The sequence below is a fragment of the Sabethes cyaneus genome, chromosome 1 (assembly GCF_943734655.1).
Source record: "Sabethes cyaneus chromosome 1, idSabCyanKW18_F2, whole genome shotgun sequence".
Taxonomy (NCBI): domain Eukaryota; kingdom Metazoa; phylum Arthropoda; class Insecta; order Diptera; family Culicidae; genus Sabethes; species Sabethes cyaneus.
The window spans coordinates 154,977,282-155,002,076 of record NC_071353.1 but is presented as its reverse complement, the minus strand read 5'-3'; the positions used below and the strand labels follow the sequence as shown (position 1 = coordinate 155,002,076).

The 24,795-nt window shown below is 39.5% G+C and overlaps 2 protein-coding genes across 5 annotated transcripts in view; one reads left to right on the top strand and one right to left on the bottom strand.

The window, feature by feature from the left end:
• The first annotated feature begins 887 nt into the window (after positions 1-887).
• On the top strand, positions 888-1,927 carry LOC128732625 (uncharacterized). Its single transcript, XM_053825915.1, has 2 exons — positions 888-1,454; positions 1,509-1,927. Exons 1-2 carry the CDS (start codon positions 945-947, stop codon positions 1,923-1,925), a joined length of 927 nt encoding a protein of 308 aa, XP_053681890.1. The 5' UTR covers positions 888-944; the 3' UTR covers positions 1,926-1,927.
• A 2,597-nt stretch (positions 1,928-4,524) lies between these two features.
• The window catches only part of LOC128732471 (neurobeachin), a 306,950-nt gene continuing 286,679 nt past the window's right edge, over positions 4,525-24,795 (bottom strand). For all 4 annotated transcript variants that reach the window (XM_053825722.1, XM_053825724.1, XM_053825723.1 and 1 more), the window contains 5 exons: positions 24,407-24,750; positions 24,241-24,337; positions 23,970-24,166; positions 23,751-23,902; positions 4,525-8,253 (listed from right to left, as the gene is read on the bottom strand). In XM_053825722.1, the coding sequence (XP_053681697.1) occupies positions 8,163-8,253; positions 23,751-23,902; positions 23,970-24,166; positions 24,241-24,337; positions 24,407-24,750 (881 nt within the window). In that variant the 3' untranslated portion in view covers positions 4,525-8,162. The remainder of the gene's footprint in view (positions 8,254-23,750; positions 23,903-23,969; positions 24,167-24,240; positions 24,338-24,406; positions 24,751-24,795) is intronic.

The following is a 24,795-nucleotide window of genomic DNA, read 5'->3' as shown; positions in this document are numbered from 1 at the left end:
TGTATACGTTCGTGTCGTTTGAGCACCACCGATACTATCAAATATCGAACTGCCGGGAATCGAAAAATATCGCCGTTAAAGTATCGATCTTTTCTACCGACAACGCACCGCCGGTTTAATCTTTCATTTCTTTTGGGATTCTCGCCTGCACCGGTTAGCTCGTAAAACGTTCTCTGTTATGGTATAAGATTTACTGCCGATGTTTGTGTTTGCCGATATTTACGAAGCATGTTAATAGTGACAAAACACAGCAACAACATTGATTTGTTGCTTGTTCAGTTGAACAAATGTTCGTGAATTAGTGCCAATGAAGTTCGAGAAATCTGGACAAAGCTAACGAAATTTCGAAAAGGTACGGAAGGTAAGTTGAAGGAAAGAAGGAAGGTTTTTGTTGAAATAATTTTTAATTTAAGAGGTAAAATCTACGGCAATTTCAAAGCACTGAAACACAATCAAGAAGGTATAAACGGATTAGATGAAAATCAATTCATTTTCTTCCATGCTTTCTGACCCGAACTGCTTGTTACCTGTAAAGTTATTACCTAAATTCTTTCAAAGATCGGTACTAGATTAAGCCGATACAGCAAACTTGTTCATATTACAACTGTCAAATGATGCATTTCCTTTACATTTCGCAGCCCGCGCGGATTCACAGCAACTCTCTTATAACGTATTCTGGTATCATGGAACGGCTGCACATCGACGCGCTACCGAACGAGGTGCTGGAGCTGATTTTTGCTTTCCTGCCTGGACTGCAGGCACGCCGTATGCTTTCCCTCGTATGCCGTCGCTGGGGCGATCTGGCATTCGACGCCCGATTTTTGAATCGCCTTCAGTTGCGACTGGGAGGAGCCTACTCCAGGTTTCGCTACCATAAGGTCTCACGACGCTATCAAAAGCTCGTAATCGGAGCGGGCTACTTTGGTTCCTTTTGTGAGGGTGACATGGACATAATACTGTCGGTTGCTACGCAACTCGGACCGGTACTCGAAGAATTAGTGTCCGGTGTCTTATCAACCAAAGTTTTACGCAAAATTCTCTCAAAATGTCCACGTCTCAAGAAGGTAAAACTTTATCGTTTAAAAAACTACAGTTTGCCTATTCTGAGGGATTTGGAAGAACTAGAGATTGTAGATGGTGCACATACTGACATTGTTCGCCTAGCTCCAAATCTCCGAAAGCTTCGCGTTCGCTGTAACTTACATTTAGCACTAGCGGTTATTGAGGAATTACCATTGGAGCATCTGGAGTGCAATTTGCCAATCAAGGTTAATCACCATTTAAGATATTTGTCAAAAGAAACTAGGCTTACAACGCTAGTACTGTGCGAAAGTATAATTGTGCAAGAAGATTTAGTACAACTATGCAAATCATGCCCGCTGTTGATAAAATTATGGTTTAATACCACGTGGATCACCTCACTGCATTGTTTAGCAACTCTGAAGCACCTTAAGGTATGTTTTGATTTTTCTCTTTCAAACTTCACCAAAAAAACCATTTCATTTCAGGTCATTAGTTTTGGAATTGAGAGTACATTACACACAGAAAGTGATCTCGTTTTGCCAAACATTGAAATGCTTGTTTTGAGCTCGAATAGGCCAATTCATTTAAGTGATAGTATGCGCCACGTGTTTCCTAGCGTTCACTTCTTGCGACTGAATAGCCTGCGAACCTTCTACAGCCCGGATCAGTTCCGGCTCGGCGAGGCTTTCCCTCAGCTGGTAAGACTGGAGCTTAATTCGTTAGTCTACGATACACATCTGGAGTGTATGATCGAGAAGTCGACGCAACTGGCCACGCTACGTGAACTTGCCGTTGACCAGGTGAAATTCAAGGAACTGACCGCCGTAAGTCGGCAACAGCTGCAACGGTGTCAGATAGCATATTCCAGCAGGATGAAAGACCTGTTTGACACATTCTGGTAAATAAGAACTGTCGGCTCTGTTGATTGACGACAAATGAATACAGAAAAGAAATAAACTAAAATAAAACTCAAATTTGGCGTCTCTCAATGAACTAATCGACCGAAAATTCCCTGAGAACGAACTGCTTTTACGTTCGCTCGCAGTTCTGCGTCAAGCCTGCTCTCCTGTCCTTCTTAGCAACAAGCTAAACTAAATGGTTTTTAACATCCGGATTTCTAGTATTTTGTCTATTCAGCGATTTTTGGTCACTTTTATCATCTTTTGTGGAATATTTAGGTTGATGGCGTCGTTTTTTGGGGCGTCTTTTCGCCTGCTTGTCTTCACTTCTTCGTCATATTTCCGTTGCCTTTTTGCTGTATTTTCACCACGCGTTCGTTGTGTTTTTGTCGTTTATTTTCTGTCTTTTCGCCGTTTGCATCATATTATCGTTGTTTTTTCGTCATCTCTCTTGCCTTTTGTTCGTATTCGTCATTATGTTGTCATGCGTCTGCCGTATTTTTCTTGTCTTTTTCGGGTCCTTTTGCCATCTTTTTATCGTATTTTCTTCCGTTTTGACATCTGTTTTGGACTTTTTTGTTGCTAGGTGGCTTCTCGCCGTTTTTTGTTGTTGTTTTGGTGTATTTTCGTCGTCTATTTACCACCTTTTCTAGGTTTTTTTGTCATACTTTAATCATCTTTCGTCCTGTATGTTGTCCAGGCATGAAAAATGCCTTTCTGATGTATATTCGTCCTCTTTTTGTCGTCTTTTTTCGCATGTTTTTTTTGTCTGTTTGAGGACTTATGAACGTGTCCCACCTTTTCTGAAATTTTTATTGTAAAACAAAATAGTTTCTGGAACTCAGAAGTGCGCAGCTGTAAATTAATTTTCTAGTTCAGTTTTAAGCTAATTTCAGCATCGATTTCAAGTTTCTAGTTTTAAATCCAATTTCCAGTTTAGTTGCAACTCCAATCTACAACCAATTCATGTCCATTTTTAAGTTAAGTGAGAGTGGAAAACTCCGAAAAGTCGGAAAATTATGTTCTGTCACATGAAATTCTTTTAATGATAGAATTTTGATGAAATTTTGTTGTTATTCCTGAGTTATAGCTAAAAAAAACTCGATTTTATTGAATATCCTAACTCGAAAATACACATCTCATGAACCTCAACGACGCAAACAGTTTCTTATGAAAATGTTAGCAAATTTTCTTAGCATCTTTACAGATGGATTACCTATAAGGAAAAAAGAGTCCTACGTCAAAAAGGAACAAAAAATTTCAAGAGAGACAATAAAACGACACTAAGACTAAACGTAGATGCAAAAAAAAAGATGATGAACAGACGATTGAATGCTGCTAAAACAGACTGCAAAAGAGAAAAAAAGGACGTCATCAAGAGTAACCAAAAACGACAGAAAAGACTACCAAAAAAAACAACAAATCGGTTTTTTTATCAAAGGTGGAGCAGCCCTTGGTGAGGAAGAATGGTAGACTGGATGATATTGCGAAACTTCGATGTGCGGCCAAAAATATATTATGTGGTTCAATTATTGAGAGGAACTCTAGCCCACAATCTCTCGGTTTGCACCCAAGTGTTTTGACAATTAAACAATCAGTACACGACAACCTATAGTGGATAATCTCACATCTAGTTTCACATAGTGAATAAAAAATGATTTACGTTGGACCGCGACAGAGTCAAAGACAAGTAAAACAGAAAAAATACATCGGTGGAAAGGGGCAAAAAACGATATAGAGATGCTCATAAAAGCAGATGTCAAATAGAACGAACCACCGAACACGAAGAAAAATAAAAAATGAAATACGGAAAAACATAGATGAAAGGCGAATGATGAAAGATCAATAACGAAGGTATTGATTTACTAATTTCCTTCAAATACAATTATGGGCAACACCAATAAAACAATTGTCCTAAAGAGTGGTCACATATTAAGACGTAAAGAAGCGGAGTTCATCCATGTTAAAAGAAACTCTAGAAACTCTTTTCAGCAAAACAAACCAACAATACTAGCAAACCTGTGAATGAAGCACAAATTGTTCCTCAGTAAAGACTGGCAACGCTGCTGTGCCGTTCGTTGTGCTCCGATTTTACCTATTTAGTAATATCGCCTAAGCCCAGCAAAATTCTAAAAATTTAGATATGGCACACTTGTAGAGCTAATTATTATCTGCATATTGCTGAATTAGGTATTGCTCTGACTTTTATATTGACTGCGCACTCTCGGTTCACACACGGTGGTGCACAATGAGCGCTCTTTGTGTAGCACTCAGAGCACTGCTCGAATTTAGCAATATTACAGATTATTATTAGGGTAACCAACCTATTTTGGACATTTTGCTACAAGTGTCCAAATTATGTATTCAAAATACGTTGATTACCTTAGGTACATCTACAAATGTGTTTTTCAAACTATACTTGTAAGTGTGTAAAATCGAACCACAAAGAGCAGGACGGGCCTGATTAGCAGAAAATTCCCTTTCAGTTTACCAGCTTCTTTAACCAGCTTTCGTCCGAAAGCTGCGCACGGGTTAGCCCCTCGTTGCCCACGACGAGGGGAATGGGAACGTTCGGATAGTCACCACCGATCCGACCTAATTTCAATTAATTTATTGTACAATAAATTGGGCTTAATAACAATGCTTCTTTGATTTGCTTTCTGTTAATTCTGTTTCTTAGCTCTCTTCCCCTAGCTTTCATGTACGTGTGTGTGGATGTGTATCTGTGTGTGTGTGTGTTTTTGTGTAAGGTTTTACTGTGTGTGTTTTGTGTTTTCTCTAACCGTTCATTTATAGTTAAATCTTAAGTAAATGCAACCCCTCGAAGTCTGCGGCGCGGGGCTTCCAGAGTTTCCCCGGGGCTGCTAGCTTTAAGTACCACCATCCATCATAATTAGGTTCATAATTTTTATCAATATTTTAATTACCGCGTCCGCGAGCCGCTTTTTTTCGTTTCTTTTCTCCTCTACCTTTTCTTTCAGTGTTTTAAACTGGGCGTCTTGAATCGACTGCTGACTGTGATTGATACTGTGTGTGTTTCCTAGTTAGCAGCAGCTGTAATAATGGTTTCACAAAATATTTTTTCTGTCCCTTAACAGCCCTTAAATTTTACGCTGTCTGTGTGTTAGTAGTTGTAGTTGTAGTAGCAGTAGCAATAGTAATCGATAATAATAATAATAATAATAATTGTAGTCCAACCCTGCAGCTTGTTTAGTGTGTTCATCAGCCCACCCACGGAAAACGAGGCGAACGAGGCGTCGCCTCCAAACTCTGTGTCTGGTTTGCTTGTGTGTGTGTGTGTATCCGTGCGTCCGTCTGTCTGCTTTTGTTTGTCACTGTGAGCTGGCTCAAAATGTGATTACGGCATCAACACTTTTGGATGCATCATTTAAATCGTTATCGCCTTACTATAAAAAAGTTACAGTTTTTTTTTGTCTGGTGTGAACATCGCGGGATTATCGTTATTATATTTTTGTTTCTGCAGCTTTGTTTTTCTTCTTCTATTAATTAAGCGTTATTTTGCTCTAATTTACATTCTGTTGCAACGTTTTTTTTTTCTTGCGGTAGATTGGCTTCTTTTTTGTTTAAAATACACAGCTAAACGCGCGATTCAGCCCGATTTAGAAGTTATTTCTATTGATGCTGTGAATCGTATTGTTTGTTTGAGAGGGGGGAAGTGCGTTGAGTCTTATTCATGTAACTTTCAGTATTGTTTTTTTATCTGCTTCTATTGTTAAAATATTACCTACTATAGTGTGTCTCTAGGTGCCACTAGATTTCAATCGACTCATCACGTTGTTTGCCAGGGCGTCTTTTTTTTCTTAGTGTAAAAGGTAAAAGTGCACAAAATAATTCACAAGAAGCGCGTTCGAGTTTGGCGGCATTCCGCCAAACTCCGTTCGTGTATTCAATAAAAACTAGCTAAGTGCGCGCCACAGCAAAAAATGGGGTTACGAGTTTGACTTCCCTTTTTTTCTTTTTGTTTCATTTAATCTAATTTCACTCACGCTAAATTTACACCAACACCGACTTATAGGCTAGGAAATGACTAACGACTAAAACTAGTAATAGGACTATTAGTGACCAAAAACAGAAAAAAAATTAAGTACTTGTTTGCTTGAATTTTTCTCACTTTTCTTTTTTTTTCTTGCTCATAACAACAACGGAATGGCTTAAGAAAATTTTTTACAGTCTCTGGACAAGAGACCGTGGGAGTGGGGGGAGGAGTTAGCAATGAGCAGACGTTTTTTTCCCAGTGTTTTTTTTTTGTTTTGTTCCGTTTTCACCACGGAAAAGGGCAGGAATGTATCGAATTAACACAGCAAAGAATGGACGAAATCTTTTCTTTTAAAAAACATTACGCATACACTTACTTGGTGGTGGTGCCGGCCGGCCGGGGTGGTCCTTTTCCTCCTCGTACCTTAATTTTTTTTTGGGTTGCAGGTAGGAAGGGACCGACTTGAACCGAATACTTGACGCAGTCGTTCGTTCGTTCAGATTTTAGCTCAATCAGAGATCACGTAACTTATAGCACACAAACTGCAAGTTTTTTTTTTCATTTTCACTTTCGCTTGTTGGGTAGAACACTTTGAGCGTGTAATAAAGTGATGGTATGAGTGTGTTCTACTAATAATCAGAGGCGTTGCCAGATTTGCAGATATTTAAGGAAAATCGAAATAAAAAAAAAACATTTGGACGGAGAAGCATTGTTGCTGCTTTTTTTCCACTACTGGAAAAAACAAACTAGAAAACAACAGGGTTTTTTGGCTAAGACGTGTGTTTGACAGTGTGTGTGTTCGATTCGGTTGTCTTTTATCAATTTGGGCTTAATGTCGAAAAATGCTTGGCACGTGAATAGTTTACTGTTTTTCAACTACATTTTGTATACTAGGTAAGGTTGCTTCCGCTCGATTTAGCTGCTGTTTTTTGTGTGTTTAATCTGCTCTACGGTATGCTAATGCTGAGTAACGGAATATTTTCTGTTTTTTTTAGTTTTTTTATTTCTGTGGGAGTGACTTTAAAAAAGTGCTGTGGTAAGGTGCTTGTTGATTTGGTTGATTTGTTCAATGGTTTTTTGTTTGTTTAGCGTTTAATTTGTTAAGATTAAATGTAAATATTTGCGGACGGATAACCTCAGAAGTGACGATACGAACTCACATATTCCCTTTCTTTTCTGTTAAAGTTAGCTGTTTTGAAGTTTTTTTTTGTTTGGTTTGTATGAGTAAGCTTAAAACACTCTTATCTTCTTCTGTTTCTATTCTGCAGTGAATTATTTTTTTTGTTTTGTATTTTGTTTTTAGATCAGTTTTAAAACTTTACATTTGGCATCTCTTCTTCTTCGCTACGTCTAACTTTCCCATTTTATTCCGCTGCTGCATCCGCGTTTTTGTTTTCTCCCGTAAAATTTTGGTGGATTATTTTCTATAATTTTTGTTTGCTGTTTTTTTTTTGCTGCGCAAAACTGTAAATGCGTAAAAAGAATGTTCAGATAGAACGTTTTGCATTTGGCATATTTTCTTCTGCTGTTTTTCTCGTAACCTGTGTAGATTAATATGCGTGTGATTGTGTGGATGCGTGAATGATTAGTGCTATCTGTGTGTGTATGTGCGAACAATCACTCCGCCCGCTAGCGTTAAAGTAGATTCTGTCTTAAATACTAATAATTTTAATGATTTTATTTTTCTCTCTTACTGTAGTTACTCTCAAAAGCAAGCTGCTTAGCCAGCTGAATTGTTTTCTCTTTTTTTAATATTTTATTCTCACAATGCAATGCAAGAAAGCTTAGTAGCATACCGCCATTTTGAACCGTTAAAAGCTTTTTTTCTACAGTAATTTTACGCAACGTCAAGCGTAACTTTCCATACATAATAAGTAACAATTAATCCCCCCACATCGCATATGTCCAAATAGTCTGCAGTAACGAGATTTTGGCAACCTTCCTGCTGGCTGATTGATTAAAACCCACTAACTATCTAAATACACAGCAAATTGCGGCCACATCATCCATTACTCACCAACACCGTACTGGACTCAGTACACTACCACATCGTTACTGCTGCTGGCACTGCTACTGCTGGTGGTTGTAGTAGTGGTAGTGCCATTACCGCCGCCACTACCGGCAGCGGGATAATGATGCTGATAACTGGATAAGTGTGGCGACTGTGATGACGACGACTGTCGTCGGTATTGCAGTTCCGCTTCGCCTGCACTAGTCATCGAGACGTACCGGAGGGACGAGTTTCAGTAGCGCTGCTGGTACTCGTGGTGCCAACGGTTGAAGTCGATGTGAAACACGATGATCGAACCGGTGGCCAATCCCGCCAGAAGATATCTAGAAAGAAACGTTAGAAGAGAATTGTTGTTTTAAAAATAAATAAAACAAATATACCAATGAGTTTTAACAGATTGCATCACTCTCTCCCAGCAACCACCCAAGTGGGGCCCACTGAAGGTGGATTAAATCTCCAGTTTATATGGACGACGGTGAAAAAGCAACTCAAACTGTTATTTTTATTTGCTCTTCGACTTCTATTTCTTTACTAGCCACGACAAAGATAGGTCAATTGTCTCCATAAGGTGTATTAAATCGATGAATAGCTTTTTGCATGAGTCAAATTAGAACATAAATTCGAAACAAATTGAAGGTGCACAACTTACGCAATGAGGAAGGGAAAAACGCCTCCCAACGCTGCAATGCTCTTTGTCTTGAGACTTAAATACAATGTCTCCGCGACCAAATACCTCCAAAAACTTTTGGAAATCAAATCGAATCCGAGCACCATTCTATTGCTTTTGTTATAGTTGGTATGCATTTTTTATGAAGAACTATTTCAACGAATTCAAACATGATGCAATCGGCTGGACTTGCACTTCATAAATTGACTTATCCAAGTGGTTCCAGAGACCATCTTCACCGGTGAAAACCATCAGATCACAATAGGACACCCGCGCTAGATGACAAAAAGACGACGCATACGAGGAGATGACAAAAAATGACACATACGAAGCGAAGACAATAAAGGGATGACAAAAAGAGCCAGTGAAAAGACGGGTCAAAATACTGCAAAAATCCGACGTAAAAAACAGGGCAAGATGGTAAAACAGGAACAAATAATAACATGACTAAAAACAATTAAAAAGCAACAAAAAGGCGACAAAACATGCAAAAAACAATGAAAGGATAGTGAACTATGAACGACCGACTGGCGACGAAAGAACAACGAAAAGGTAGTAAAACGATAACTTTTTGTTGACAACAACAGCTTTGATGAAGTTGACAACTTGAACAGGACTGGACTGGAAATTTCAGTATTTCGTGTATTTGAAAAGAAAAGAAAAAAACGGCGAAACGATAATAAAGACGACGAAATAATAGCAATAAAAATAAAGAAAAGATGCCAAAACAGCAACAAAAAAGGCGACGAAAACGGCACAAAGCTGGAACAAAAATACGGCTGAAAGATCACAAAAATTTGACGAATACAAAAAAGGGTAACGAATGAATAACAAAAAGACGGCGAAAAGGCATCAAAAACACAACAATAAGAAGACGAAAAGAACATGATTAAATACCACAAAGTATACAAAAAACACAACAAAAAGGTATTTAAAAGCGTCAAAAAGGCTGCAAACAAAATTCGACGAAAATGCCAAAAGCAGACTTCAAAAAACGACGAACGGACGACGAAAATATACTGAAACGATGGTTAAAACCCATGAAAAGACAACGGAAATATGACAGAGAAATGACAAAAAGACGACGCATACGAAAAGAAGTCAACAAAGAGATGACAAAAAGACGTCGAAAAGACAACAATAAGATGACGAAAAGACGAATAAGAGGCGGCGAAAAGACAAAGAAAAAAAGACAAAAGACCACAAAAACGTGATGAAAATACGACGAAAAACGTCAGGCCAGCAACAAAAAAGACAATACAAAAGGACGCAATAAATATAAATAGATGTAGAAAAGGTAATGAAGAGACAATAAAAAGACGGTAAAACAGGGATAAAAAATAAGCTTCAAAAAGGTGACGCAACACGCAAGAAACACAATGAAAAGAAGGCGAATATACGATAGAACGACGACGAAAAACGACGAAAAGAGTAAAACGATAGCTTTTTGCTGTCTTGATAACAAACAGAACAACTGACGATAGACAGAACAACAGACGAAAAGGCAACAAAAAACGAAAAAATGACAATAAAAAACAAAGAAAAGATGTCAAAACAGGAACAAAAACAACGACAAAAGCGTCAAAAGTTACCGAAATAATCAATGAAAAATGCTAAAAATGAAGGTGAAAAAATGATAGATGAATGGACCATTGATATAACATGAAAATATGACGAAGATGGTAAGAAAAGACGGCAAAACAACGACGACATATGCAACAACAAAAAAACCATGAAAAAATGACAAATATACGACAGAAACCCGACACAAAATGATAAAACACAACATTAAAGAGCGTCAAAAAGAGTACAAAATATGCAAAAAAGAACGACGAATATGGGACAGAAAGACGACCACAGAACGACGAAAAGACATCGAGGAAAATAACATGTTGGTTGTTTTTTATATGCCAGAGGGACATTGGGCTAAAAGGCCATTGTGCTGCGACAGTTTTAATGATCGTCTTTTGTGGCAGTTTTGATTGTTTTGACAACAAACAGGATGACGAGAGAAGGTGATGGAAAGACAGTTTATGGTTATGGTATGAGTTTTATGGTACTTTTAACGGCGGTTTTCATGACCAATTTTTAGTTTAAATGCCATCATAAGAGTGTAATAAAACCTAAATTGTTAAATGGGAAGCGACAAAAACAAAGGAATCAAAAAATGTCGAACAAATGACGGAAATGTGATGTAAAGATGGCAAAACAACCATGAAAAGACGACAAAATTACGACAGAGAAATGACAACAACAAAGAGAGAAAGAACAACAAAAGGATATCTAAAAGGCAACATGAGAACAACAGAAATGAGCAAATAGGCGACAAAAAGACGGCGATAATACAGAGAAAAGATGACGGAAAACTGATGGCAAGTAGGCAAAAATCTGATGCAAATAAAAGATGAAAGACGACAAAACTACGATGAAAAGCCTACAAATAAAGACCAAAAGACGCAATCAAGAGCAACCGACAACGTAACAAAAAGCAATAAAATATAACAACAGATCGTTGGAAATGGACAAAAAGAAAACGTAAAGATGCCAGAAAGGTAGATGTTTAGAAGAAGAACGAAATTCGTATTGAGAAATCGCAGCATAGCGGAGGGCTCCCGATCACCAAGGGAAGCGTCCTTTCCGACATTGCACGGTTTTTTGACCCTCTGGGAATCGTCGATTCAGCGGTGGCACAACAAGCGATACTGTTCATGCAAGAACTTTAAAGAGTGGGAAAAGTGTGGAATGAAGAAATCGGCGACTTCGCTCAACGCCGATCGATAGAACTACGTGGCAACCTCAAAGGTCTCGTGAAGCTTAGTATCCATCGAGTGCTTCATGGCCACTTTGAGACACTTCATCATCCAACAGGGGAAGGTCCGCACTGACCGACAATGCACAAAATTTCAGAGGTGCCACGCAAGAGCTAGATGAGCTCGTTCGGTTGTTCGAAACATCATCGACATCTCATAGTTAGCAGTTGTGTTATGGCATTGGGCATCGGCAAGTTTATACCGCCGCGGTCACCAAATTTTGGAGGCCTCCGGGAGGCTGACGTAAAATCCCTCAACAAACCTCTTCACAGCACTCACTAAATCAGTACAATTTCTGGACTCCAATAACAAAAACTGTGAACAGAGTCCGCTGACTGGTTTGTAGTTAAGAATATATAAGACGAACCTCGAGTAGATACTTAAATTTGTTTCAGGAAACTCTTCGAGTTGGATTCATTCAGTTTTAGACTTAAGACAATTGGATTAGCTGTGGTTGTTTCATCAGCTGTGATCGTGCGGATTCAAGATGTTTTAACTTCTATTGGTCAGAGTGGGTCCAACTGCGTACACAACGATCGATATTCAGTCTATGTGTTGCCATTCATTATATTGATTGACTGAGGTGAGCTCCTATGGTAGCATGGAACTTGAGTCCCTGACCCCTCTCACTGGACAGTAGGTTATGGCCCCGGCGACTGGTGGTGAAGAAAGTTGATTTAGTGCGCGGAACACGTTGAGATCGGTAAAAATAGTTCCAGCAGCGGTCTGTCGACGGCAGTGGCAGACGGCAGACGAACTCGTGATTAAAAATTGGCCAATTCGGACAGTAAAACGCTGAGAATTGAGTTTTTCTACAGAGTACATGGGAAGACTGGCAGTAACATTTGCATGTATTGGGATACTTCATACAAATTGTCTTAATGAATAAAATCTTATATCAAGTTGCATCTCTTCAATTTCTGTGCAAATAAGTGCAATGGTTCACCGAACTCAAATAATTCTTGCACTTGTAAAAAAGTTCGGATGCATTCCGTGAGTGGGTTCGTTATATCCAAATGCGGTTCGCTGAAATGAAATTTGTAGTAGTCTCGTCGATCGTAATGGTCGTAGTGATATCCGGAAATTCAGCGATTTCACCATTGATTAGTTTAGCCACAAACATCGCCTAATGCATTTTGCGTCTATGGTCGACCGTGTCTAGGCCAATTGAATTAAAGTTTGCGTAAGGCGGCAAGTTATCGGAATAGCGCCAAGGGAGATGCCGCAAAGCAAGTCGAAACAATCTCCTGATTGATGCATAGATTCTAAGTGATCTGCTTGGGAAAGCAAACCAAATTACAGTTTTCCAGCAGTGGATGAACTAGCGCGCAATACAATGTTTTTAAACAATGGACATCCATAAAATTTCATCCTATTTTAGAGATAAACCCAAGCTGTCGAGATGCCTTAGAATTAATCAAATCAAATTTGATGCGATGGAAACTAATAACTTTACATTGCTGTCCTCACACTAAGCCAGTTTTGTTTACATCAGTCGGCAAATAAATTTTACTGCATTTATTTGCCGATTGATTTAACCAAAACTGTAATCGAGAGCAGTCGTCTTCATCATCACTAATCGCAGTGTATAATTTCAAATCATCAGCGTACACTAACTTCCTCCCAGATTCCACCAGTAACGCAACATTGTTGAAGAACAACAGAAAAAGCAACGACCCCATGTTGCTGCCTTGAGGCACTTCAGATTTATTGACAAACATCGAGGAAATACTGGATCCGAGTTTCACACGTAGTACTCTACCGCTGAAGTATGAGTTCAGTGATTCAATCACTTGTTGGGAAGCACTGAGACGACACAGTTTCCGCAAAAGTATCCCACGGTTAATTCTATGAAAAGCCGCTTTCAGATCGGTATAAATGACATCAACTCGCTCATTGTCTTCCATAATACATGTCGTAGTAAACTCCAGCAAATTAGTACAGACGAACGACCAGGTATAAAACCGTGTCGAACAGTTGAAATGATGAATGCTGCGAAGAGGTTTCGTCACCAAGTGAATTGTCAGCACTAGGCACATGTTCTGGCCGAGGCAAAGGACTAAAAATTCGACCCTTCAAAGAGTTGTAGAACGGCGAGGATCTTTTAAATGACGACATACCCACCGAGTTTTTGAAAGTCAGGAGCGAACTAAGACCTATTTATAAGAAAGGCCTTCGCTTCAACTGTAGTAATTATCGAGACATAATTCTCCGCAAATCCCTATACAAAAGTCTCGACTACATTGTGCTGGAAAAATGGGCAACCTCGAATTTACATAATACGGCCTTTGTACAAAATTTCATAAAGTTTCGGGATGGTCGGCCGAAGTCCGTTTTTGAAAGTCGCTTGAAAGTTGTCTAAAAGTCGGCTGAAAGTGATCTGCCGATCGCTTGAAGTTTGGTGAACCAGCCGTCTGAAACACATTTGAAAGTCATCTAAAAGCAATCTAAAAGCCTGAAAAGTATCTAAAAGTCTCTGAATGTTTCCTAACGTAGTCCTGAATTCGTCGTCCAGAAAGCAACTGAAAGCCGTTTGGAAGTCCTCCACTCGAAGGTCTTTCTTGAAAGATGTTCGGCAATCGTTTGAAGATCGCCTGAACGTCGTTTGGCGGTTGTCCGAAAGCCATCGGTAAATCGCATGAAAGTCATCTGAAAGTATAGTCGTTTAAAAAGCGTCTGCATATCGCTTAAAGTCCGCTGAAAGTCGTTTAAAAGTCATCTAAAATCATCTGAATATCGTTCGGAAGTGGTATGTAAATGTTTTAAGACATCTGAAAATCGTCGATTAGTGGTGCCAACGGTTGAAGTCGATGTGAAACACGATGATTGAACCGGTGGCCAATCCCGCCAGAAGGTATCTAGAGAGAAATGTTAGAAGAGAATTGTTATTTTAAAAATAAACAAAACAAAATATCACATTGATAGTTTTGACAGATTGCATTACTCTCTCCCAACAACCACCCAAGTGGGAGCCTCTAATGGAACATTAAATCTCCATTTCCATTAGAGGTGCTCTTTTGGGTGCAATAAATCGATGAATAGCCTTGTTCCATGAGTCAGATCAGAACATAAATTTGTAACAAGTTCATGGTACATGACCTGCACTGTGAGGCAAGTGAAAACAACAACTTCTCCAGTTGCTGTAATCACTAGATCACCAAGCGAATCGTCCTCTCGGAGATTGTACGGCTTTTTGACCCTCTAGGACTCGTCGGTCCAGTGGTGGCACAACAAGCGATACTACTCATACAAGGATTTCGGAGAAAGGGAAAAACCTGGGATGAAAAACTCGCCGATTTCGCTCAACGCCAACGGATAGCAGTACGCAGTGAAAACCTCGCAGGTCTCATGAAGCTTAGTGTCGATCCAATCCTTCTTGACCATTTTGGAACGCTTCATCTCCCGACGACGGGAGAGACCCGCACTGGTCGACAACATCATCAATATCTCACACCAAACAGCTGTGCCAATGATGGCATTGCGTTCAAGTTTATATCGCCGAGGTCACCATGTTTTGGAGGCCTCTGGGAAGCTGCCATGAAGTCCCTCAAAAAGTGCAGTACTCTTGGCAGCGCTATCTTACATGAGAACTATTTCTGGACTCTAATAACAAAAACTGAAGCGTGTCTCGATTCGCACCCGATCACACAGTTCACGACTGATTCCGACCGCCTTTTCTGGTTTACCGAGTGCTTAGCGTTGTTCCGTTGGGAGGGCATCCCGTTAAACCGCCTAGATAAACGGCAGCAGAACCAATAATCGCCTTTTTTGGTCTCTTTCTAGCGATTTGTTGTCAATAATTCTTGATTGCGTCGTTTTTTTCTCACTTGTAGTCCGTTTTGGCATTTCTTGTTACTGTTTTGCAGCCGTTTAACCCTTTCTTCATCGTCTTTTCTGCATCTATTTTGAGTCTTTTCATCTTGAACGTCTCTTGACAGTTTTGACACTTCTTTGGCGTTTTTTCAGCGACTTTTCGTCCTATTTTTGTCATCTTTCGTCTATAATTTGCATCAACCTTATGCCTATTTGTCATCACTTTTCGTCATCTTTTCGCCGCCTATTCAGCGTGTTTTTGTCGTCTATTTGTTGTCTTTTCGTCGTTCTGTCATGTCGTCTTTTCGATATGTTTTTGTTGTTTTTTTTCACGCTTTTTCGCCGTATTTTTTTTTTGTTATCTCTCTGTCGTAGTTTTGTCGTCTTTTCCTGACCTTTTCGCCATCTTTACATCACATTTTCGATGTCGGTTTGTCATTTGTTGAACACCTTTTTTTTGCATTTTTCGACGCGTCTTTTCTACCGTTTTTGTCGTCTTTTTTGTTTGTTGTTTTGTCACCTTCATTTTGACGATCATTAAGACGACTGTCGCAGTGACCTTTTAACCCAATGCGTTCCTTGTGGCATATGTATAAAAAAGACAACCAAAATGCTGTTCTTTACTGTCGTTTCGTCATTCGTTCGTCGTCTTTCAGTCCCAAATTTGTTGCTTTTTTTGCACATTTTATCGCTTATTGGATGATTTTTTTTGTCGTGTTTTCTCTGTTTGTTGTTTTTTGTTGTGAACGACATTTTGCCTTTTTTGAAGCACTATTGGCGTCTTTTCATTATCATTTTGCTTTCAATCGATAGAAATTTCGTAATTTTTTTCGGATTCTGTTGCATATTTTGTCGTGTCTTTACGATTTTAAATGCTATCGTGTTTTTATTGTTTGTTATCGCTGTTTTCGCGTCTTTTCGTCATCTTTGTCGTATTTTCATGTCATTTCCGTCGTTTATGCGTTGTTTTTTCAAAACACCGTTTTTGGCACTGTTTTGTCAATTTTACGCCGTTTTTTGACGATTTTGTTAGCTTTTTTGTTGCTGTACTGACGTCTTTTCGTCGTCATTTTGGTTATTTTTCTTTTCATTGTCTTCTGTTGTATTTTCGTCACCTTTTTACGTCTTTTTGTTGGTTTACAAGAAAACAAAACAGTTGTGCTTTTACTGTCTTTTGATAGTTCTTTCGTCGTCTTTCGGTATATTCGCAGTCCGTTTTGCATATTTTGTTGGCTCTTTACGCTTTCAAAGCCGCTTTTTGTCATGTTGTTTTGTTCTTTTTCGTCGCTGATTTCGTTTTCGCTTTTTTGTGGCGATGTTTTTCGTCGCCCCGTTGTTTTTGCAACTGTTTCGCCGTTTTTTGTCATATTTTAATTGTATTTTCTTTGTATTCCTCGTCTTTTTGTGATCTCTCTGTCGTCATTGTATTTTTATTTCCTTTATGCCATCGTCTTATTTTCGTCATTGGTTCATTTTTTGGCATCTGTTTTCAAGGGTGTTTATTGCCTTTTCGACGGCTGTTTGCCGCTTTTGTCGTCTTTTTTGTAACTGTTTGGGTATCTTTTAATTGGCATTATGTAGTCTTTCTGTCGCATATTCGTCATTTTCTCGTTGAATTTTATGAATTTTTATATTTTTTTTTCTCGTGTTATTTTTTACCACTGTTTCGATGTCTTTTCTTTGTCTGCTTCGTATTTTTGTGATATTACCGTTGTCTGCCTATCGTTTTTTTAACCTTTGGTTTTGGCTAAAAAGTGACAAAATTTCGGCAGCTTTTTATTGTTTGCGTTGTTTTTTTTACTATTTATTCACCGTTTTCTGTCGTCATTCCACCGTTTTTGCTGTTTTTTTCTCACTTCTGTTATTCAGACAAGAACATTGTTTCATTTTTACTGTTTTTTCATCGTCTTTTCATCGTATGTTCGCCATCTTTTTGTCGTCTGTTTTCTTGTCGCCTTTTTGAAGCATTTTAATCGTTTTTTGTCGCTGTTTTACCGTTCTTTTATCGTCTCTTCATCACATTTTTTGCGTCTATTTATAGCCATTTTGTCGTTTTGCATTGTCTTGATTTGACCTTTTTTTGTTACTGCTCCGGAGCTTTTTTGGTATCTTTTCATCGTATTTTTGCCATCATTTGTCTCTTTTTATATCATCTTTTTGCCTGCTCGTCATCTTTGCATCATATTTTCGTCGCCGTCTCTTCGTCGTCTTTTCGTCATCTTATTGTTGTTTCTTTATTGCTTTTTCGGTGGCTTTTTCCGTTATCGTCATTTTTGTTGGTGCTGTTTTGGCGTGTTTTTCGTCATTTTTTCATCGTCTTTTATTTATTTTTCGTCTTTTCGTCGTTCTCTTGACAGCATCGATATGACAAAAATGTCATCTTTTTACTTCCATTTCGTCGTCTTGATGCAGTGTATTTGTCATCTTTCGTCGTATTTTTTGCCAAACCTTTTTGACGCTTTTTAAATATCTTTTTGTCATTTTTCGTCGTGTTTTTTTGTTACTGTTTTGGAGTTTGTTCTATCGTATTTTTGTCATTTGTTCATTTTTTACAATTGTTTTATTTTTTATTGTTAATTTTTCGGTGGCTTTTTGCAAATTTGTCATCATTTGCCGAGGATCCACGTACTGCGTTAGCATTAATCTACAGCGGCTGACGCCGTCCAGTGAAATGGTGCCTGGTCACAAAAGCAGCATACATAGATCTAGCAACTGGCTTTACCATTCAAGCCATAGCAAACTCGGCACGACCGTGTGTGATCATATGCAGGGCTTGAAAAGGGATCGCAAGTTGAATGTGACTGCCGTGAATGCGAACTTTCCGCATTCAAACTCCGCTTTTTGAACGATCATTTGACTGTTTTTTGAATCCAGTCAATCTGCCGCTTGCGTTGCTGCCGTCTTACAACATGACGTGACGTATTTTTTCGTTTCTCTTTTTGCCTCCAAATCGGCTGCTCACAGTAATAGTTTGTCACCCGGACGTCGGTCCGACGCAAGCAAATTATTCGTTTGTATTGGACGGAGTCCGACCGACTTCTTCCATGCGCATGTAGTGGTTGTTTTTTTGTAGTATTGAATCATACGATTGTGCTGTTGCTTTTCGTTAGCGTGGTGATTGCCAGTCATTTGACTGTTTTGCAGTCATTCGCTGCTCCAAACGGCGAAGGCAACTTGATCGAAACGAAAATGTCAAAAAGCTTTAGAGCGCGTTCGTTCTGCTGCGTGCAATCGGCGTTTGACTGCGCAAACTGCCAGTTGTGTTATGCATAGCGTTCGTATTCCACCTCGAAACGGACGGTGTGAACTTGAATGCGCGTTGGTGTGACTGCGGTAGAAAAAAAGGATCGGTCGAAGCCCTGATCATATCAAAAACTTTACTGGAGAGTAACGTAGGCTTAGTGACCTGCTCAGATTATTCAGAATACGCCTTGTCATAAGACGTAAGGCCAATTAAGTAAGTAACTTCCAGAATAGCGTAATCAGGTCAGCAGCAGCTTAGAAGATAAACTTCTGTTTCAGTATCCGTATCACTTCTGTAAGACGTGCAAATACGAACTTACAAAGAGCTGTAGAACGGTGAGGGTGTTTCGAATAACGGCACAAAGGTCAGGAACGAACTAAAACCTATTTATAAGAAAGGCCATCACCTCTACTATAGTAATTATCGAGACAGAATTCTCCGTAAATCCTTATATAAAAATCACGCATACATTTTGCTCCGAAAGCAGAGAATGCTTTAGAAAACCGTCTTTCCCGTATATCAGTGCAAACTTGCAGATGCATCAGCTATTCGTATACTTCAAGGCAGCGTCTGCTTTAGTTGTCAGCGCTTGCGTTGAACTGTTTTAACTTCAATTGGGTAATGCACAACGATGGATTTTCAAGTATTCATCAGATATTAGCATTTGCGGTGCGAGAAGCACGTTCCTCACGATTCCCTGACTCTTCTCAGTAAAACGGTAGGTTATGGGCCCAGTGACTGCTGGTGAATAAGAGTGGATTCAGTGCACAGAGCACGTTGAAAATTGTTAGTTTTCACAATTTTTGAATATTGCAAAATGGTGCACGAACTAGTGATTGAAAATGTGGGTAACTATAATTGGTCCCTATAGAAGTGCAAAATCTGTGTACTCCTTATGGAACATTACGCTGGTGTTAGAAGATGACCAACTATGTCATACCATCGACTTTCAATCCAATCAGCACGCGTAGGCATTCTGACCAATGAGCTGCGGAGGGTGAATGTAGAGGCCACAGCCACTTAAGAAGTGCATTGACCAAAAATGGGAAAGCCGATGCCGCGAAGTAGATATTCTATGCGTTGTTCGAGAAGACGCATGTAAATTAGACACACAATTTTACTAGAAATTAAAATTTACATTTTACGTCTTATTTTCATACACGTTCACTTCCTTTATATTTCACTAGCTGACCCGACAAACTTCGTATTGCCACAAATTAACGTGTGTTGTACATAAATCACGAATCTCGGATGATCTTTGTCACAATCTCGAGTTTTGCAAGCCCCCCAGTGGGCGGCGCTTCCGACGGCGGGTCACCGGCAACACTCGCGACCGTCTCGTCTTGAATGATCTAGTGTTACTATAGATAGTTTTTGTGGTCTTGTATTGACTAATGTTTTATGGAAGAGTCTCGAATTTCTCGAGTTCGATTAGTTTTTGAGTTTCGCAAAAATTTCTGTTTTATTTGTATGAGAGTCCATATCCCCCTACCACAGGGGTGAGAGGTCTCTAACTATCGTAAAATAAATTCAAGACTCCAAAATCTCCCACATGCCAAATTTGGTTCCATTTGCTTGATTAGTTCTCAAGTTATAAGGAAATTTGAATTTCATAAGGGAGCTCCCCTCTTAAAAGAGGAAGGGGTCGTAATTCACCATAGAAAAAATTTCTGCCATCTAAAACTCCCACATGCCAAATTTGGTTCCATTTGATTGATTAGTTCTCGAGATAAGAGAAAATTTGCATTTCATTTGAATGGAAGCCCACCCTCTTAAAGGGGAGATGGGCCATAACTCGCTTTCTAAAGAAGAGAGGGGTCTCAATTCACCATGGAAAATATTCTTGCCTACAAAAACACCCACATGATAAATTTGGTTCCATTTGCTTGATTAGTTCTCGAGTTATGAGGAAATTTGTATTTCGTTTGTATGAGAGCCCCCCCTCTTAAAAAGGTAAGGGGTCCTAATTCATCATAGAAAAAATGGTTGCCTCCAAAAACACCCACATGCCAAATATGGTTCCATTTGCTTGATTAGTTCTCGAATTATGAGGAAATTTGTATTTTATTTGTGTAAAAGCACTCCCTCTTAAAGTTGGGAGGGGTCCCAATTCATCATAGAAAAAATTGTTGTCTCCAAAAACACCCACGTGTCAAATTTGGTTCCATTTGCTTGATTAGTTCTCGAGTTATGAGGAAATTTGTATTTCGTTTGTATAGGAGCCCCCCCTCTTAAAGTGGGGAGGGGTTCTAATTCACCATAGAAAATATTCATGCCCTAGAAAACTTTTATATGCCAAATTCGGTTTCATTTGCTTGATTAATTCTCGAGTTACGAAGAAATTTGCATTTCATTTGTATAGGAGCCCCCCTTCCTAAAGTTGGGAGGGGTCCCAATTCATCATAGAAAAAAATGTTGTCTCCAAAAACACCCACGTGCCAAATTTTGTTCCATTTGCTTGATTAGTTCTCGATTTATGAGGAAATTTGTATTTCGTTTGTATAGGAGCCCCCCCCCTCTTAAAGTTGGGAGGGGTCCTAATTCACCATAGAAAATATTCTTGCCCTCGGAAATTTTCACATGCCAAATTTGGTTTTATTTGCTTGATTAGCTCTCGAGTTATGAGGAAATTTGTATTTCATTTGTATAGGAGTCCCCCTCTCCTAAAGTGAGGAGGGGTCCCAGTTCATCATAGAAAAAAATTTTGTCTCCAAAAACACCAGTTCTCGAGTTATGAGGAAAATTGTGTTTCTTTGGTACAGGAGCCCCCCCTCTTAAAGTGGGAAGGGGTCCTAATTTACTATAGAAAATATTCTTGCCCTCGAAAACCTTCACATGCCAAATTTTGTTCTATTTGCTTGATTAGTTGTCGAGTTATGCAGAAATTTGTGTTTCATTTGTATGGGAGCCCCCCCTCTTAGTGGGGGAGAGGTTTCTAACCATTACTAAAACCTTTCCTGGCCCCAAAAAACCTCTACATGCATATTTTCATGCCGATTGGTTCAGTAGTTTTCGATTCTATAAGGAACATACGGACAGACATACAGAAATCCTTCTTTATAGGTATAGATTTTTCTCTTTTCCAGTCCCGTTTTTCCTCTTTTTGTTTCATTTTTCTCCTTTCCTGTACCGTTTATTTGGTTTTTGCTCTCACTTCCAAACAGTTCCCGCCCGTCCCGTTTTTCTTCGTTTTCTGTTCCATTTTTTCCTATTTTCAATTCTGTTTTTCCTCATGCTCTGCACTAATTTCTTGTTGCTATCTCTTCCGTTTTCAGTATTTTCTCTTCTTTTTTACTTTTCTTTCGTTTCCAGTTTTCGTATTTTTCTAACTCATTTTCTTTTCGTTTTTTGCCTTTCTCTGTTCCGTTTTCCACCTGTTGATGCATCATTTTTCCATCCTTCTGCCTTTTTATTCTGCTTTTGGCTACCGTTTTATCTTTCCTCCTCCGGTATTTCTTGTTTATCTCACGTTTTTCTTTTTTCTTGTTTCCTTTCCTCGTTGCCTGTCCCATTTTGACGTTTTTGCCCCGTATTTCTCCATTTACATTCCGTTTGACCGCGTTTTCCCGTTTACCTCGTTTTTCCTAGCGGTTTTCTTTTCTTTTCTTTCTCGTTGCATTTCTTTTTTCTTTTAGTCTCTCTTGTTTTCCGTTCCTTGCTCTTCTCTCTCTCCCCCGTTTTTTTCTTTTTTTCAGCACGCTTTTTTTTCTCTGTTATTTTTCTCTTTTTTCTTTCTTGTCCCATTTTTAGCTCTTTTTCGGAGTCCTAGTTATTCCGTGTTTCGTCTTTTTGTTTTTCGTTTCGTTTTCAAGCCCATTTCTCCTCTTTTCCTGTCACGTTCATTGTCATTTTCTATCCCGTTTCGTCGTTTTTCTTTTTATCGGTCCCGTATTTCTCCCGTGGTCCCGTGGTTTTCGTCTTTTTAACTCCTTTTCTACTCCGTTTTCGTTCGTTTAATGCTAATCCGTTCTTCCTCTTATGTTTTGTTGTCTGTTTTAATTTTTTTTCCTCTTTTATTTCGTTTCCTGTCCCGTTTTTCCCACTTTTCTATTCTCGTTCCTCCATTCTCCGGTTTCCGTATTTTCTCTTTCTCTTTTTTTCCTTGCCTATCCCATTTTTGTCTTTTTTGGTCCCGTTTGTTTTATTTCTCGTTTTCTTTACGGCTGTTCCTTCTATTCTCTAATTTTTTTCCGTTCTCCATGTTTTCCATTCCAGTCTCCCCTCGTTTTTTTCTCTGTTATCATTGTTTTCTCTTTCGTTTTCATTTTTTCCACTTTTTGTTCTGTTTCATGAAGCGTTTCCCTTCCAATCTGTCACGTTTTTTTCTTTTTCTTATGCCAGATTATTTTTTTCTCACGCGTTTTTTTTTCTCTAACTCGTTTGTACAATTTTTTCTTTGTTTTTCTTCGAAAACCTTCGAAACCGTTTTGCTTTGAAGTTGGATTTTATACTGGAATTAGTTTTACGCAATTTATCTACTTTTTCCACAGATAAGGGTCGTTTAAATTGAAAACTGCCGTACCCTTTGGAACCAACCCAAAGACCAATGCACCGCGTTTGGTTTGTTGTGCGACTAACGAAGGCAGAAAAGTTTGGTTAAAAAATAAAATTAGTACAAGTTGTTTTCAGAGATGATGATTGCAGATGCTTTAGAATGTGTTGCCTTTTGGAGAGACTCTACTATTATTTTTCAATGGGTAGAGTCTGCACTCCAACGGTATATTGGAGGATTTCCGCAATTAACGGAATGGCTGAAATACGGAGACACATAGAACATTTTTGTGGAAATATATTTCGTCCGAGTGCAACCCGGCTGATTGAATTTCGTGCCCTAGAGAGAATTAATCCAGTACGAATTATAAGAATGAGAAACTTGGCTAACATGGCCCAAAGGTTCTTCTAACGGTAAAGAGAATAAATATAGGCATATTTTATTGTCAATTGAAAACAAATATTTCATCAAATCATGCACAACGGGTTCACCCCGTTTGGGAGGAATTTGGGAGGCGGAAATTAAATCCGTCAGGCATCATTTCCGAATTCTCGACTGACAGTTTCATTAACGATATAACATAAATGATGTAACTTCATTCACAATAGGACATTTGATTACAGATGACCAGACCAAAAAAAGAAACTCTTACAGGGAAAGGCTTTCCCTGTAAAGTGTCCAGCCTCTACAATTACTCCAGATAAAAGAAATGTTTTGAATACTTCGGGTACTGCGCTAGACCCTTTGGATTAGCAATACGAATACAGCACCCAAACCTTATCTCTAGTACTTACTTTTGATCGTGCGTCAACGCCAACGAACGGATTCCGCTGTTGCAGGCTGGGAACGCGTATAGCGGAGCAAGATTGAAGGTTCGCCAAACCTCGACGATTCCTTTGTTACCGGCCGTCATCAGATATTCGCCATCGCGGGACAGCAACATGCACTAAAAACGAATCAGGAAAATCAGCAATCAATCAAAAAGGGAACTTAATCACTCTCTAGCTTCTTACCTGTAGGTTATCGTTGTGCGACTCATGCCGCAACAACTTGCCGTTGATGGTATAGGCAGCCACATTACCATCATCGTAGTTCACAACAATGAAACCCTCCCGAGAAAGAGTTATATTCTCCGGCGAGATGAAATCTTTCGGCGCTTCCAGCGAGCGCAACAGATCCCCAAAAGTGGTATGCACCAGCACGGGACCATCTGCGTAACGAATAACAGTCAATTATTTCGAGTTCTGAATCGAACTTCGTTCGTTCGTTCGTTCGTATACTTACTGATCGATCCGGAAACCACCAAGCCCAGCTCGGCGCTTATCACAACCGAAGTAACGGACGTTTCGTGTCCCGTTAGCGTCGCTCGGGGTGTCGGAATCTACGCAGACGGGAAACAGCACCGAATTAGAACCCTAATCGAAACATTGAAAACCACGATCCAACTCACCTCTCCCTCGCCGACGATGCTCTGCGTGCGTGCGTTCCAGTGCCACAGCAGGATGGTACAGTCGGCCGAACCGGACGCAATGTAGCAGTCGGACGTGATGTTGCACTCCGACCGGGACAGGCACGTTACCACGTCGAAGTGGCCGAAGATGATCTGCACGATCTTGGCCGTCTCGGTCGAGAACACCCGGAAGCTGTTGTCCCAGAAACCGCACGCAATCAGAAACCGGCTGTCGACCGTCGTTACGTAGCAGTTCGACTTGATGCGCAGCTTCTGGCTGAAGTTGTCCCCGAGATGGCGCCGGTTCTGCTGCTGGCTGTTGCTGTTGTGGCCATTGATTTGAGCTGTGGAAGAAAGGGCGGACTGTTTAGTACCTACTATCTAGGGTT

Bases quoted from the DNA above. Each gene is read 5' to 3' on its own strand.
- LOC128732625 (XM_053825915.1), top strand. From the start codon at position 945: ATGGACATAATACTGTCGGTTGCTACGCAACTCGGACCGGTACTCGAA. The intron at 1,455-1,508 runs GTATGTTTTGAT...ATTTCATTTCAG, and splicing joins CAACTCTGAAGCACCTTAAG to GTCATTAGTTTTGGAATTGA.